The following is a 16534-nucleotide window of genomic DNA, read 5'->3' as shown; positions in this document are numbered from 1 at the left end:
TGCCTGGCATTTAGCAGGCCCTTCATAAATATACATTGAATAAATTCTAAAATGAGGTAGTTTTTCCACTCGCAGTTTCTGATTCCTTCCTTCCTTCCTCTTGCTTCTGTTGCAGGCAGGGGGCAATGGCAGCCTGCCCTCCGTGAGTGAGGGTGCAAGAAGGATAAATCACAGACTTTCGGACAGGAAGGGCCCTAAGCGAGTCAACTCCTCTATTCAGCGCCTCCCCACAAAGAGGCTGGAGCCTCAATCCTCCCCCTTGCGCCGGTCTGAGGGTCGCGTTCCTAAATGTGGTAAACGGTCCTCCTCTCTTCCCCTTTCAACGCTTGAAAATAAAATATTCCTTGGAGTTGGGCACCCAACCACACCTAGGAGTTCCAACCGGCCTCAGAACCTACTCTCGCAAAGCGCGGGGTCCGCGCAGGCCCAGTACACACTCGTGCCCGGCGAGCTCCGACCCCCACCCTCTCTGGAGGACCGTGGGTGGACTCTCTTGCAGAGCGCCTCTCGCTGCTCTGGGAGGGGGCGGGCGGAGCCAGCGCCGCCCGGGCCGGGGAAGCGGAGGGTGGGGACACTCTGGCCCGGCTCTCGGTGGTGCAGGAGCGGGAGGGAGCAGCGGCCGCTCTGGTCGGCGGACGTGCTGCCTGGCAGTCCCGGAAGCGAAGAAGCGATGGCGGAGAGTCCGACTGAAGAGGCGGCGACGGCGACAGCAGGCGCCGGGGCGGCGGGCCCTGGGGCAAGCGGCGTTACCGGTGTTGTTGGTGTTAGCGGCAGCGGCGGCGGGTTCGGGCCGCCTTTCCTGCCGGATGTGTGGGCGGCGGCGGCGGCAGCGGGCGGGGCCGGGGGGCCGGGGAGCGGCCTGGCTCCGCTGCCGGGGCTCCCGCCCTCGGCCGCTGCCCACGGGGCCGCGCTCCTTAGCCACTGGGACCCCACACTCAGCTCCGACTGGGACGGCGAACGAACCGCGCCGCAATGTCTACTCCGGATCAAGCGGTGAGCCGGGGTTTTTCCTCCCCCAGCCCCGAGCTCCGGGGCTCGACCTTCCCCGCCCCCCCCCCCCACCTTTTCCCACTACCAACCCCCAACCCCCGCTGCCTCCGCGCTGCCCTCGCGGTGGCCCAACTCCAAGGCCCACGTCTTGCTTACCTGGAGCTACGGGATCCAAGTCCTCTTTCCCCCCGCCCCACAAGCACCAAGCCCCTCCTGGCCTGTCCAGGTCCGACCCCGCCCCTCGGTAACCTCTCGTGAGCCCTTAGTCTCCAGTCCGGACACCCTCCCCCACACCACCCGACCTCCCGCCCGAAACCCGACCCTTTCGCGCTTCAGTAACACCCCCTCCCGCCCTCTGCACCGCCTCACTCCCCCCCTCCCCACCCCAGCCTTGCTAGATGCTGCTGGGAGGCCCCACCCAGCGGTCCCCTGCGTCGTCTCCTCCCGAGCCCCGTTTGTAATAACACACAGCTTGCTTTGCCCGGCCTGAGACTCCAGGCCAGCCTGGCTTTTTATTCCCGGCCTCCTCAAACCCCCTTCTCAGAGTCCCCTCCCCAAGTCTAAGTCTCTTCCCCCATATGCCGGCAGCCTTCCCTTGAACCACTTTTCCAGAATCCCAAAACTGTCTGCTCTCACACCTGTTCCAGGAACTCAAGCTTTCTTCACGCTCCGCCCCCACCCCTAGTCTCACTTTGGCTTGTAATATCCCTCTCAAGACTTTGTTTTCTGTAGTCGTTCCCCTGAGTCATGTGATTTACTTTCTGAAGTCAATATCCCCAATTCAAATATAGGAACAAAGGTCCAGGTCCCTTCTGTGCTTATTTCTTGGGTGACTGATCTTAGATCATATCATTTAATAGATAATGTTTTTGCGAAATTGCTTAGTGTATAGTACCTATCACAGAGGAAAGGGGAATGCTTTTTAGCTACTGTCAATCCTGAAACCTGTTTGCTGACAACCAGATTCTCTCCTCATGCCCCCATCACAGTCATCTTCATCTAGGTAATCACATTCCCCACATTCCAAGTTCCTTCAGTTGTTTGTACCTACTGATTGTTCTGAAAATTAAACCGTATACTGTGTGTAAAGTACCTGGCCCAGTGCCTGACACAGTTTGCCAACTCCATCGAGTTTGCCACCACTAACTTAAATTCATCACTCCTTAGCTCTTGTACTCCTTTGGCCATTTTCAGCCTTCCAATCCTGACATACCTCTCAGTTCTGCCAATACTTTTCTTTTCCTTTACTCTGTTGCTTATTTGCACTTTTTAATGTCCCTATGTATCCTCAGTTCAGTTCAGTCCAGTCACTCACTCGTGTCCTGACTCTCTGCGACCCCGTGGACTGCAGCACTCCAGGTTTCCCTGTCCATCACCAACTCCAGGAGCTTGCTCAAACTCATTTCCATAGCAAGTCCCTAAACTTTCCAACAGAACATCCTTCTGTAAACGCTTGCTCACAACTGATCCATTCTAGTTCATGAGCTATGACCTAGAAGTTTTCTCATCTTATATAGTAATGGTTACATATCCTCTTCCACATGTGCGATTCTCAGCAGTTTCAGAGGATCCCTTCCCCAGCCTGAGGACATTTGTACCCTATTAGTCTCCTGGGCAGGAAGGCCATTATTGCTCCCTGTTAGCTCACTTGCTTCATATAATCCACATGCCAACAACAGTCAACTATGTGGTTTATAGAATTAGATTTTTAATGGAATTGATTAAGCCTTCTAGTAACTGAGAAGTCTTCATTTAGCATTCAGGAGTAGTACCTGGGAATCTCGGAGGTGGGGAGTGAATGAAGTCCAATGTGGGAGGAAGTGATAGTAAATGGGATGTGGCTTTTCTAGGGTGACATCTGATGCCATTGGGATGTCTGATCCGCCCCCCCCCCCCACTACCCTCCCCCTGAGGAAACAATGCCCCTTTGATAATAATTTGCTCTCTGCTTGCCTGACAAGTACTCCCTCAGCTGAGATTTCTCAGCCAACAAGACAGTGCAAACATTTGTGGTACCAAGCGCCACCTTCTCGAGCCCTGGCCTCATTGAGGTGACAACAGCTGTCCTGCTCAAGGGATTCCCCTTTCTTCTCCTCTCCCTCACTCCCTTCCCACTTCCTCTTGGTGTTATACAGGGATATCATGTCCATTTATAAGGAGCCTCCTCCAGGAATGTTCGTTGTTCCTGATACTGTTGACATGACAAAGGTATGTACCTTGGTGGGGTTTGGGGAAATTGGGGCCATTAAGCTGGAAGAGCCTAAAAGAGATTATCCAGTTCACATCTTTGATTATGTAGGTGAATAAATCAAAACTGCAAGAGAGTTAAGTGGCTTGCCCAAGGTCACACAGTGAAGTGGAGCAGAGCCTTGAACAGGTTATTTGTTTTTGGGATGCCAAAAGGTTCTAGTTGGCTTGGAAAATCCCAGTTTATGCCTGTTGTCCAAGCCTAACTATTAATAGGGCTCTCTTTCACTCTCACAAATGCTCCAGTTTGGGTGATAAATTATATGGACATCCTATTGTACTACCCAACTCTTCCCCTGTCCTGCCAATCTTGACCTTTAAGTGTGGTGCTATAAATCAGATGGAAAGATGGTTGGGGAAGGGGCAAGCTTGAGTGAACAGTGTTTGTAGTTGCAGGGTCTTTTTTAGGCTCCTGTCCTTACTGATCCTTTTGAGTATCCCTTCCACCCCAAAGACCATTCCTGTCTTGTCCACACACAAACACAGAGAAAGCTTAAATTCCACTGGCATAGATACCTAGACTTCTCTGTCACTGATTACTCTACCTTAGAGATGAATTTTCACTTAAACTGATATTAGGAAGAAATTGGATTACCTAAATCTTGTGTTGTTTAAATGAAAATTCCTCATAGTATATTTCTTCCAGTAAAAATTCAAATTTGGTATTTTTTTGGTGTCTATTTTGTTTTAAATAGGTTTCCCTTTAAATTGAGATTTTCCTTTTTATGTAGTTGGAAATTCTTTCCTGGGACATCTTGTCCTTAGTTAAGTATCAGTGTTATATACTAGTCCCTGGGATCCCAGAGTTGATGTCATGTTGATACCATTTGAGCTTGCTATTCCAAAGAACTGAAGGCTAAAAGATAGCAAAGGATGCCACCAGGACAAGGTGGGGACTATAGATGGAGGCATTGGATTGCAGGTTCTTTTTCCCTTGCTGTTTAAATTCTGAGCAGACTTAAGTGCCTAGGAGCCTTTGCAGATGAAGAAATATAACTGAGCCAGTTAAAGTTTTCCTCCCTTGGAGAAGGGAAATCTTGTTTGATAATCACAGCTGGAGGAAGAGAATTTAGTTCTAAGTGCTGATTTTTTTTATTATTATTTAACCTATGGTGTTGGGGAAAGTTCTGGGGATAGTCTGTGGCTCCGAGTGGACCCTGAGTTTCCCCATTTTTCTTTGTATCTTTCACACAGCTGGATGCTGCCTGAGCCACATCCTCCACAGTAGGTTTGATCCTCTGCAGAGGAAATAGATACCATAGGCCCCCATCACAAACCTCAGCTCTGCCCTGTGATTGGCACTGTTGCTGTGGCCTCCAGTCCCTTTCCTCTTTTCTGTTCATCTACCTCCCCTTATGCTACGTAACTGGAGGGTGGAGTTGCATCGTACACATGTTTAACCTAGGTGAATCCAAATATTAGTACTCAGTTAAAAAAAAAAGTATTGATTTCTTAAAATTAAACATTGCTAGGATAATATTTTACAGGTGTGTGTTATATTTTGCATGTTGGTGTTCTATTCATTTGTTATATAAAATGCTGATCAGGAAAGTCCAAACGGAAAACATGCTTTAAGGGACACTCAAGGGTGATTTTTGGCTTGATCCAATGTTCACCTTGGGCTCTAACTTTAGAATGGAACCTCTGAGTAAGATGCCACTCCTCTGTAATGGGGTTTCTTAAAATTCCAAAAATATTTATTAGTGTGAGTGAGCACAGGCCATTGATTCTTCATGATGAGGACATGGAATATGGATTCAGATGAAGGTCCTGCTTCTGGTGTGGGTAGCAAGTGGAAGTCAGGAGGGTTTGGGATGGGACATCACCTCACAATTTTGAGATGGGGTTTTATTTTGCAGATTCATGCATTGATCACAGGCCCATTTGACACTCCTTATGAAGGGGGTTTCTTCCTGTTCGTGTTTCGGTGTCCGCCCGACTATCCCATCCACCCACCTCGGGTCAAACTGATGACAACGGGCAATAACACAGTGAGGTTTAACCCCAACTTCTACCGCAATGGGAAAGTCTGCTTGAGTATTCTAGGGTAAGAGGAGACTCCTAAGTGGCCAAGTTGGTTGTCAGCAAATACTACTCTAGGCCAGCCTTTATCAACCAGGGTTTCTCATCTGAATCACAGAACACGGAAAATAATTGGAATGACTGTTCCCTCAATTCTTCCCTGGATGGTACTTGATTAGTATCATTCTAGAGGCAAAAAACAGAATTTATGATGTACAATGGATGCCTTAGTGAAGTGGTTCACCCCGAGCAGCAGTAGCACCTGGGAATTTATAGCCATACAGAATCTGGGCCCCACCCTAGACTTACTATATCAAAAGCTCTGAGGGTAGGGCCAGCAATGTGTCTTACAGGCTCTCCAGGTGATTCTGGTGCATACTGTTGAGAACCACTACCTTAGGGCATCAGGGCTTAATTCTTTCCTGAGCAGGTTGAGAAAGGCTGCAGATCCTGTGCCATTCAAGGGTGTGAATGTCTTATTTCTGAGTTTCTCATGAGTGGCTTTGGAGGAAGTGGTGATTATATTTTAACAACTGAATGAAAAATGTTAGATTGGAAATCATCAGCTTTGAAACAAGTTTCAAGTACATTTTTGTTTCTAGGTGATGCTAAGATTTTGCTTCATGTAGTTCTCATCCATTCCCTTTAACTGCCTTTGGGGGTTAAAAATTCAGAATGGAAATATCTTCTAGCGTATTCTGGATTGGTCTTTTTATTGTGGTCTGAATTTCCCTGAGTCAGAGAACAAGTAAAAACTGAAATTAAGAAAGTTGCCCAGACTGGTGATACTGTTCTCTTTTTCCTGTCCAGTCCAATACTTTTTAGGTTTGTGTAGGGAAAAGGCAACTGAAACAAACTTCTCCTCATCCCCATTTCTCTCAAATGTAGGAATTTGTTCCATGATTGTGGCAGTGAGAAAGTCCTTTAAAGGAGATTGTCTTTAAAGAAGCCCTTTATCTCGTTAGGGTAGAGAATTGTCTGTGCTGGAACGATGGTGATCTGTGTGTCCCACAGTGGTAAGGAGATTCACTTGTTGCTTCTGTATGGAAGCTGTTCTTGAACATGTTTTTGTGTTAAGTTTTCCTTCGTTAGGCCAGCATAAAACTATTTTGAGCAAACATCAGCTCACAGTAGAAACAGGGGAAGTAAGACAGTGTGGAGTAAAAGTGGCACAAGTATTGGATGGAAAGGAAAAGAAGCTACTCTGAATTTGAAAATTTGCCATCAAGAATCAGAGGAGGAAAAAAAAAAAAGAATCAGAGGAGAATATTCCCATGCATACTTAGTTGTCCATTCACTTTATCACCGTCATTCCTTTCCTCCTTAACTATAAAACACATTGGGCTGGCTTACAAAAGACATTGAAAGTTTACCCTGTTGACTTCAGTTCCCACATACTAGAGGCTTCAAAGAGTGTGATGTCTAGGGTTCCTGGGGGAGCAAAGCTGAGAAGCAAAGTTGAGAGGCACTGCAGCGAGCTCTGAGGGAGCTGCTGTTCCTCGGCACTTACTGGCCTTTCCTCAAGACCAGCAGGGAGAAGGACCTGGCCAGTTCACTTGAACAAGCCAGTACTGTTTTAGGTTATGTTCAGCTTCCAGCTCAGGTGCCATCTCTTCTATTAATTGAGCTAAAACATAAATGTCTTTATGTCCAAGCTTCCCTCCTCCCAACATTCCATCAGGTTTATGAAAGAGGAGTAATTTTGGTGTTTCTCTGTTGTTGAAGATGTTATTCATGTATTATTTTTAAATCCTCCACACTCTCGGAATGCCCTTTATTTCCTTTCTGTCTTTTGTCAGAGTTATATAGTCTTCAGAGAACTTGACAATCTTTGGGGGCTTGATAGAGACTGGATCCCCAATCATCAGTCCCACCACATGGCCTCTATGTAACCAGATGGCTTCACTCCCTTCTCTGCCTCTGTGCTCAACTTCTCTCTGACTCCATCACCACCCATAAATAAATAAGTAAGCCCTTTGAGATCCATGGAGGTTAACATTTAGACTGTCTTGGAGTTGTTTTCTTACCTTATTTCTTTCATTTTGGTGAAGGGAACCTCCCCTGTCTACTGTTTCTCTCCTAGCCCTGAGAAAATCCCTTCAAAGTTAGCATGCTTGCTTTACCCTCTTTTGTGCCACTTGATAAGAGGATTAGTCAGTTGACTGATTTCTGGTGAATGAGAGGAGATGGAGGCTGGGAAATTCCAGAGTATTCATAGTGAAGGAGAAAGTGAGTCACTTACGACGGTGCTGCCAGGCCCCAGGGTACTTGTTCACTGGTCTTTCTGTGTGGCCTTTCCCATCTCTCTCTGCCTCACGCGCTTCCCTCCCCTCTGCTGTGTTTTGCAGTACGTGGACCGGCCCTGCCTGGAGCCCTGCCCAGAGCATCTCGTCTGTGCTCATCTCCATCCAATCCCTGATGACCGAGAACCCCTATCACAACGAACCTGGCTTTGAGCAGGTAAGGCCAGGTGGGCCCAGCTCTTCAGTGTAGAATATTGAATATTGGGTTTTAATAGATCTGCTTGAGGGTTTTTGTTTCATTTTTGACCTGGCTCAGTCCAGTGTATTAAACTTGTCACTGTTGGAACTGGCATGTGTGTGCCTTAAGAATGAATTTTTTTCTTACTAAATGACAATAACATTATTGAGTTATTTCCATTGACTTGGATTAATCTACCATGTGGAAGTCAGTGGAGTCATTTGGAAATTGATTTCCATGTCTTGTTTGGAAGGTTGCAGCCAGTGTTCTTCTGTATGCCTCCATTGTCCAGTATCCCTTTAAGGTGCTCCCAAGTGACTGCTGCTGAGCCAGACTTTTCTTCTGGAGTCCTGAAGTACTGTTACCTACAGAGCCAAAGGAGCAGTTGTTGGCTAGAGCAAGAATATTTTACAAAGAAAAGGTGGAGGAAACTCCTGTTTTCCAAGGGGGTATCATGTCCAGCCACTGCCAAACATTTACATGTAACTTCTCATTTAATCCTCATACTGTCTCTGCAAAATAAATGTTATCCGTATTTTCAGCTGAGGTAATTGTGACTCAGAGAAGTTAGTTAACTTTGACAAGGACGCACAGATCAGGATGTAGTCCCAGGAGCCCAAAGTTTTATATTGTTCCAGAGACCCTTCCAGGGTTACTCGTGAGCACAGGAAAAGAATTCCACTGATATCTCAAAGGATAATAATTCATTTTATGTGATTAAAACAGCTTAATTCATTTTGAAACTATTTGAGAAAACATTAACGTTGGTGATTCCTCTGCAGACCTAAAGAAAGGGGGAAATACCCTTTAAGAATGAACAAAAATTATTCCCTAAGCCATCCTTTCAAACATACAGTGAATGCAATTTCAGGAGTAGTAGAAATGGAAATGGACTGTGTTGGCTAACCAAGGAGCTTATTTTTACATATTGTTTGGAAATTCAAGACATGCGTGCGAAGTTGCTTCAGTCGTGTCGACTCTTTGCAACCCTATGGACTGTAGCCTGCCAGGCTTCTCTGTTCATGGGATTCTCCAGGCAAGAGTGGAGTGGGTTGCTGTGCCCTTCTCCAGGAGATCTTCCCAACCCAGGGATCAAACCTGCATCTCTTATTTCTCCTGCATTGGCAGGCAGGTTCTTTACCACTAGCACCACTAGGAAGCCCATGTCACTTTCAAGACATGTGACTTTTATTCTTAAATCTACCAAACATTCTTGGTTCACCAAACCCTCTTGTCTTGGTGGTTTTTCAGTTTCCCAGGCAGAAAGAAATGCCAGACTCTTCCGTTTGTTAAGTAGTTAGGTCCAAATCACTTACATCCTTCTCAGATGACTACGGTGACTTAATAATAGGATGTGTACACCTGTTGAGTGCCACACAACTTTTAAAATCATGGAATCAGATCAGAGCCACCACCCTCATTTCTGTTCCCTCCTGTTTTCATATGATACTTACTATTTATCAAAGTAGAGACTGAAAATTCAGCTTCACAAAAACAGTATGTCATCAACAGGAATGTAATACAGGTCAGTATTAAAACTGAACTGCTATCTCAAGGTAATAGTTAGCGTGGAGTTTTCTCTTGTTTTCCTCAAAAAGTTTACAGTATCCCACATTGCCCTGTGATTTTGCTCTGATGCACGTTGGGAACTGAGATAGTAGGCTGAAAGCACGTTTATCTTTCCTGTTCATTTTATGTTTTGATCAGGGGCCAAGGCTCTCATTGATTGATGGTGGTAGGAGGGGGCAACAAGGGAAGAGTTAAAGGTAAAGGTTGGGACGCCATGCTCTCACATTTTCATATCAGCTCTCTAAACCAAGTTTGGAGCTTTTCTTTTGAAATTTCGAGTTCTACATCTGATAGATAATAGTTGATTCAATGATGGTGGCACCAACGGGCATGTAAAGGAGTTAATCAGGAAGCATCCTGCTGTCTATAGGTTTTTCAGGTTGAGACTCCTAGCATCATTTATAACTTTTTGTCCCACCATTATTCTTACATATGGTTATTTCCCACTTAATCCTTTCTGCAAGGCTGTTCATTTCAAGCTTAGGGAAATTTGATGCGTCTGGTTTGCTGCTTGTAGTCAAATGATCCATAGCAGATGGGTGTTGGTATGCATGGGGAGAGGCGAGTGGTCTCAAGCACTTAGTTGTTCTTCATGTCTGCCATGTAGTGGGAAAGGTGTCCTCATAGTTAATTTGCTTGGTTCATATACCGTATACTACCTGAATTTTATACTTCGATACTGTGCTATCTGTCACATTATAGGAGAGACATCCAGGGGACAGCAAAAATTACAATGAATGTATTCGGCATGAGACCATCAGAGTGGCAGTCTGTGATATGATGGAAGGAAAATGTCCCTGCCCTGAACCCTTAAGGTATGTGTAAAGAGAGCCTACTTGATACTTGATATTCCTTTTGGAGATTTAACTTGTTCATACCTTTGGGGCAAAAGGAAAGATGTGGTTCATGCCTTTAAAGAGCAAGTGACCAAAGGGTTATCTAAGAGGAAGTTCAGAGGGCCTCTCAGTTTTTGGAGAGTGCCAGGCCTGATGGGAAAGATGTAGTTCATGCCCTCAGGGAGCCCTTGTTTGATGAGGACCTGTACATTAATTAAAGACATGGTGACTGTACACAGCCAAATGAGGTGTAGAGCACGTCATAATAAACCCATTTCTTAGTGTTCATGTCTACTTCTAGGTATTAAAACTAGATGAACAAAGAGTTAATGAAACAAACTTTTGTAAGATTTGAAGGGGCTACTTTTCTTTTTTTTATGTTGATATAGGGTTCATATACAATGTTTCAGGAGTATCTAGGAGAATTTTGAATAAGGTTTGGGATTAGGGATGGCCTCTGGAAAACGATTGAGCAAGTCATGAGTTGAAGTTGGGGTTTAGGTGATCAGTATTAACAATCACTCCCATTTAAAAATCCTTAAAATCTCTAAGGGAAATAAACCATGGGCAGTCAGTGGTTACTTTCTCTGTTTTCCATTCAAAGATCTTCGTAGGAAACCAAATCTGGTCATGGGAACTCTAGCTGCTTAATTTGGCATTAAAGTTAGATGGTGAAGCGGTGGCGCCTTCCCGTCTTGTGCCTAACTTAAACTTCTCTGCTTGTTTTCCAGAGGGGTGATGGAGAAGTCCTTCCTGGAGTATTATGACTTCTATGAGGTGGCCTGCAAAGATCGCCTGCACCTTCAAGGCCAGACTATGCAGGTAACAATGGAGCCCCTGCTGCTAGTTCCAGAGACCTTACAACCAGACATTTAAACCCCACCCCCTGAAGGGTGACATCCACATCTGTCATAGCATTCAGAACCAAAAGGAACCTGATGCATTTGAGTCACTGAGACCCAAAGAGAGTGAAGCCATCTGGAGTTAGTTCTAGGTTCCTGGCATAAAGTAGGTGCTCATGAGTAGAATCTGAATCATTCTACTTTCTATCCTGGAACTCCTTCCAGTCTTGGTCAGCAATCTTTTCAAACTAAGAATATCAGCCCTCTCAGAATTTAGGGATTGTAGAGTCAATTATTGGAATTTCATCCAAAGTTCAGAGGGGTGTCAAGAGAAAGAATGCTTAGGGAAACATTGCGTGTGCAGTTATTATTATTGAAAGATTCCTGTTACAAGGATGGTAACCAGTTGTTCATTCTCTGCCAGAAATGTGCTTCTGCTTCTAGTAAGAATGCAGAATTCAGGCTTGTTTAAATGAAAAGGTTCTTATTAAACTAAATTGTAAATAGACTCAGATATAAGCAGTAGGTTGAGAACCCTCCTGTCCTGAAGGACCAGTCCTGTGTCTTTTGGATCCTTTACTTGCTATAGAAAAGTGGTGACTTGGCTATGTGACTAAGACATCATCAGGTTTTTTCCAGTTCTTTTTGGTCTGTGTTTCCACACACCCAACACCACCAGCCATGGGAGTAAATGTCCTGTTTCCTCAGGTGCTCCTCAGAGATGGTAGTTTCCCTATCCTTCCTTCAAGGACTTCCTCCCTACCTGCCCCATTTCAACTCAGAAGACAGGGCCAGTTCAAGGTTGACTTGTTCCCTGAAACTTTTCTAAGAGTACATTGAGGACACTGCATGCTTTAGCTTGTTCCCCATCAGGAATTCTCTTTGCTGGTATCTAGCAGTATTTCTAATAGTCTGTGAAGGAAAAACAATTTCTGATGAGGGAAGGGCAAGAAAAACAGCATCTGGGGAAGAGGAGAGTGGGTGGAAATGGAGCCAGTGATGAAAGGAGGAAGATTTGAGAAATTGACAGCTCCAGAGTAAGTGTGAAGTTCAGCCTCTGGGGACCATAACCCTCACATGTGGAAAGTGCAAGCTCTAGTCTCGAGACTGTGGTTTACATCCACTGGCCCCGATCATGAGGGTAATGTGTGTGCAGAAGTGTGACAGGAGTTTATGTGGGAGAAGCAGACATTATGTGAGAGAGAGGATCATGTACTTTTTTGTAACTGCCAAGGTTACACTTGTGTAAACCTTGGCCCAGCTACCTTGCTGCCATAATCCCTATTTAGCATTTTTAATTACTTTTTTATATTCTCCACCCCACCCATAGTTATTTTTGAGACTTTAAAGACAGTTATCTCCTTTCTACATGATGTTTGGTGATCTTTGATCTCAAATGACAAGGACTGGAGTGATGCCCAAAAATCTAGACAGGAATGTGGTGACTGATCCCTGGGGAGGAGGGCAGGTGCTTATCCAGAAGTCAGAATTCCTGAGTTCTCTACCCTCCTGTGATCTCAGAAAAGTAAATTACCCTTTTGAGTATAGGGAATGAAGGACAGTTTTTCCCTTGTATAGTTTGTATGAAAGTGAAGTGTTAGTCGCTCAGTTGTATCTGACTCTTTGTGACCCCCATGGACTGTAGCCCACCAGGGATTTCCCAAGGGAATGTCCATGGGATTTCCCAAGCAAGAATACTGGAATAGGTTGCAATTTCCTTCTCCAGGGGATCTTCCGACCCAGAGTTTGAACCCAGGTCTCCTGCATTACAGGCAGACTCTTTACCATCTAAGCCCCAGAGACCCTCTCATAGTTTGTATGAGGTTAACTGAAAACATTGCCATACTTAATGATTACAGTCCTCGTCTTGAATTTCTCTTCTCTCTCTCCCTGTTAGTGTGTCCCCCTTTGGCACATTGGCTTGCTTTTGGGGAATGCAAACACATTCTAATGTTAGCCCAAGCCAGACCTGTCTGCTGTTGAACGTGCCACAGTATTCTTAAACAAGGATGATGTCTGCTGTTGGGAATCTCTGTGCTATGCCTTCCTCTGTCCCCATGCTCAGAAGTTGAGCGTGTACTTCATGCGGGCCTAAAGCTCTCTCTCTAGGGTGAGCCACCCAGACTTGAATCTTCCTTCCCGATTGTCTCCTTTCCCCCACAGGACCCTTTCGGAGAGAAACGGGGCCACTTTGACTACCAGTCCCTCTTGATGCGCCTGGGACTGATTCGTCAGAAAGTGCTGGAGAGGCTCCATAATGAGAACGCCGAAATGGACTCTGATAGCAGCTCATCTGGGACAGAGACAGACCTGCACGGGAGCCTGAGGGTTTAGACCCTGCTCCCCTCACCCCTCCCCCAACTCGAGAGTCCCAGCAAAGTCCCTTTCCCCCACCCCAGGGATGGAGAGGCACTGTGTATCTCCCTCCAAATGTGACGTCATCCTGCAAGATGGCAAGAACCAAGCAAGCTCGGATCCCAGGGTGTGGGAGAGGGGAGGCGGTTTCTGATCTGACTTCCTTGGCTCTCAAGCATCTGGGACTGTGTTCATCCCAAATCAGAGGCCAAGGTACCTATGCAGAAGCACCTAGGGCGAGGGCCTCTGGCAAAAAAACAAAACCAACACACCTCTCCACGGGGCCAGCTCCTTAGGGACAGGTGGGAGACCGAAATTGCAATTCCTAGAGGGAGTGTGCCCAAAAGATTTATGGGAATATCTGGAAGGGAGCTTGGGGTGGGGGGCTGTCTGTGACACTTCAGCAGTCTGGGTGGTTGTCTGTCTGTCTGTCTGCAGTCTTGAAGCAGGGCTCCCCAGTGCCCTTTTCCTCCCTGCCTCTACCCCCATTTTTTCCCATGGGCCAGCGTAAAAGTTTTTCCTAATTTATAGTCACTGTTCTAGACAGACCAAAGAGAAGGAACAGTGGTGGAGTCTAGGCTGCTGATGAGTAAGCTTTACCTAGCACCTGAGCACCTTTCTCCTCTGTCCCCCATTCCCTCACCCATTTTAGATTTAAGACAGAAGGTAAATGTGACTGGGACTGAACCAAGGTCGTGGTAAAGCCTGCACAGGCACCATAAGAAACTGAAAATGCCATTTGTTCCCACAATCACTGATTTGAAAAGTCCCCAACACAAGCAGCAGCTGTGTGTATGGGGTTAGAGCCACTACATAGAATAGTCTCTTTAACAGATTTTTCATAAATACTAGTCACAATGAGGGTATTTCTCTGGGGTGGGGGTGGGGGGGGGCATACAGAGGAGGCTGATGCTAGTCCTGTTGTATTTTGTTTGGCTGTCCTTGCTTATTCTCACTTCAGCCTGTAGTCCCACCTTCTCACTTCAAAGCCCAGGGAGCTGTGGGGAGCAGGGGTAGCCAATGGCAGAGGGGTGGGGGCTGGGACTCTGAAGACTCCTCCCCTTCTCCACCCCGCTCACCTCTAGCTGCTCATCACTGACTGATGGGTGTTTCCCTGGCTGTGTTGCTTCTCTTATCTGTATTTAGCTGCAGTGATCCTTTAGCTGGTTGGCTCAGAAAAACGTGCTTTAGGTGCCCTGTGATACTGGGCATCAAGGGAACCCATCCCGTTTTTGATGTGTTCTGTACTTTCCAGATTCTTACTGTTAGGGCTCCCAGTGGGCTGACAGTGAGCCACATGACGCAGGGCCTCAGTCAGTATCCAGCCACATGTAAGGGGAGGGTAACGGTCATTCATCCCCGCTCTGCCCGCTGCTAGGGAGGCCTCTGTCTGTGGATCACGGAACCTCCCAGGGGTGGGAGGGTGGGCACAAAGGAGAATGTCCTACTTGGGAGGGCAGGAAGAAAAACTGGACAGTAAGTGGGCTTGGGGGATGGAGGTTTAGCTTTGTACCTAAAGGCTGGGTCTCTTCACAAGGAGACTCAAAAAGGGACCCTGCTTCCAGTTTCCCCTCTTCATTCCCAGAGCTAGTACAGGGCTTAGAAGGATGCCCTTGGTCTGCTGGTCCGGTGTTGTCTGTCATCCATTTAAGTGTTCCCACTTTCAAGTGACAATCTTCCTTGGCCCTGCCATGGGCAGAGCATGTCTGGCATACCAGCCTGACTTTTACGCCCTAAATCTTGAGTTGAGGAAATATATGCACAGGAGTCAAAGAGATGTCTTTATATCTGACTGTACATAAATGAATTTTTTTTTTTTCCTTTTTGGTGCAATAAAGTTTGTTTTGGCAGAAGGAGGAAGCGCCTGTGGGTGTGGGAGGGTTTGTGTAAAAGGAAGAATGTGATCATTCTAACAACCACACCTCTCACCTAGGCCTGAAACTGTTGCATAAAGATAGTGCTCATTGGAAGCCAGAAACTTGGGTTACATAATGTGGTGTGGAAGCAGGACTGCTAGTGACAAGTTTCCATCCATCAGAAATACGGTCCTTTTTTTGAGGCTGTAACTTTGGCAGTCAAGGAGAGGAGTGCCATCTTGGTCTCAGTTGCTTTCAAAGAAATACCTATTCAGGAAGTGAACATGTCCTAAAGGACAGACAGAGCTAGCTATATATCCCCTTGGTAAGGGAAAGGTGTATCAGTATGGATATTCCAAACCATTGGGTTTTCAGTTTTCTGATAGCAAACCAACCCTTGGGAATTTAGAATTAAAGACCACGAAGACAGGGCTTAACTCTGGCCACCCAGCTCATCTCTATTTGCTATAGAAGGCTCTTGCTTTCTGGTAGAAAGGCTTCTCTTGGTTGACCATCTGTATAGGAAGAAATTAAATACGAAATCTATTAACCTGTGCCAGGCAAAGCTAGATAAAGGCAAGCCTGGGCTCTGGGGTTAGTTGGCCTAGGCTCTAACTTGAGTTCTGCTTAAGGTGGTAGGTGGCCCCTGTCAATTAAGATTCCTCACCTAAAAAAAAAAAAAAAGATTCCTCACCTGAAAGGTTAGGACACCTACTTGACACTTAACATTGTGAGGGCTATGTAAAAGGTATATAAAGCTGGGTGTCTCACGGGTGTTCAATAAATGATTCCCACCAATAAGGCTAGAGGGACCTGGTGATCACTATAGGAGGGAAAGTCAGTAAGGAATTTGAGAAATGCTGCATCCACTACTGGTCGATTCCTCTCATTGCATTTCCTTTGCTCTAACCACCATTTCACATTGACCTGTGTTTCCTTCACACTCACAGCCACGTCTGCTGCCATAAGCTGGAACCTCTACAGAGGAAGCTGGAAGAGACTGAAAGTGAATATTTATTGGCCTATTAGGGTCTGCTCATTTGAGATAACATCTTGTGAGGAAGGGGTTAGAATTAAATTAAGAGACTAGAATTTATGTCTCAGGGCTACAGAGACTAGACTGTCTTAGCCAGGAGATAAGACAGCCTTCATTCTAGGCCCGGCTCTACCATGACCTTGTAGTAGATGACCTGTGCAAGTCATTTTATCTGCTCACTGTTCTCTGTTACTCAGGTTACCCTTAGTGGATAAACAAGGTTTTCTCCAATAAAAATGCAATGTGAAGGCACTTTAAAAAAATAATAAAGTAATGAATGAAGAATATTGGGGGAAGAAA

General features: G+C 45.9%; 1 protein-coding gene across 1 annotated transcript; it reads left to right on the top strand.

The window, feature by feature from the left end:
* The first annotated feature begins 558 nt into the window (after positions 1-558).
* UBE2Z (ubiquitin conjugating enzyme E2 Z) lies at positions 559-15199 on the top strand. The gene is made up of 7 exons (XM_043904266.1): positions 559-993; positions 3126-3198; positions 5097-5284; positions 7608-7719; positions 10012-10124; positions 10877-10967; positions 13151-15199. Exons 1-7 carry the CDS (start codon positions 671-673, stop codon positions 13319-13321), a joined length of 1071 nt encoding a protein of 356 aa, XP_043760201.1. The 5' UTR covers positions 559-670; the 3' UTR covers positions 13322-15199.
* Positions 15200-16534: the final 1335 nt, after the last annotated feature.

Source organism: Cervus elaphus, chromosome 5 (assembly GCF_910594005.1).
Source record: "Cervus elaphus chromosome 5, mCerEla1.1, whole genome shotgun sequence".
Taxonomy (NCBI): domain Eukaryota; kingdom Metazoa; phylum Chordata; class Mammalia; order Artiodactyla; family Cervidae; genus Cervus; species Cervus elaphus.
The sequence above is the reverse complement of the archived record's forward strand: the minus strand, read 5'-3'. Positions and strand labels throughout refer to the sequence as shown.

Coding starts and splice junctions, on each gene's coding strand:
- UBE2Z (XM_043904266.1), top strand. CDS start 671: ATGGCGGAGAGTCCGACTGAAGAGGCGGCGACGGCGACAGCAGGCGCC. Junction 3,199..5,096: donor ATACTGTTGACATGACAAAG/GTATGTACCTTG, acceptor TTTATTTTGCAG/ATTCATGCATTGATCACAGG. Junction 10,968..13,150: donor TTCAAGGCCAGACTATGCAG/GTAACAATGGAG, acceptor TTTCCCCCACAG/GACCCTTTCGGAGAGAAACG.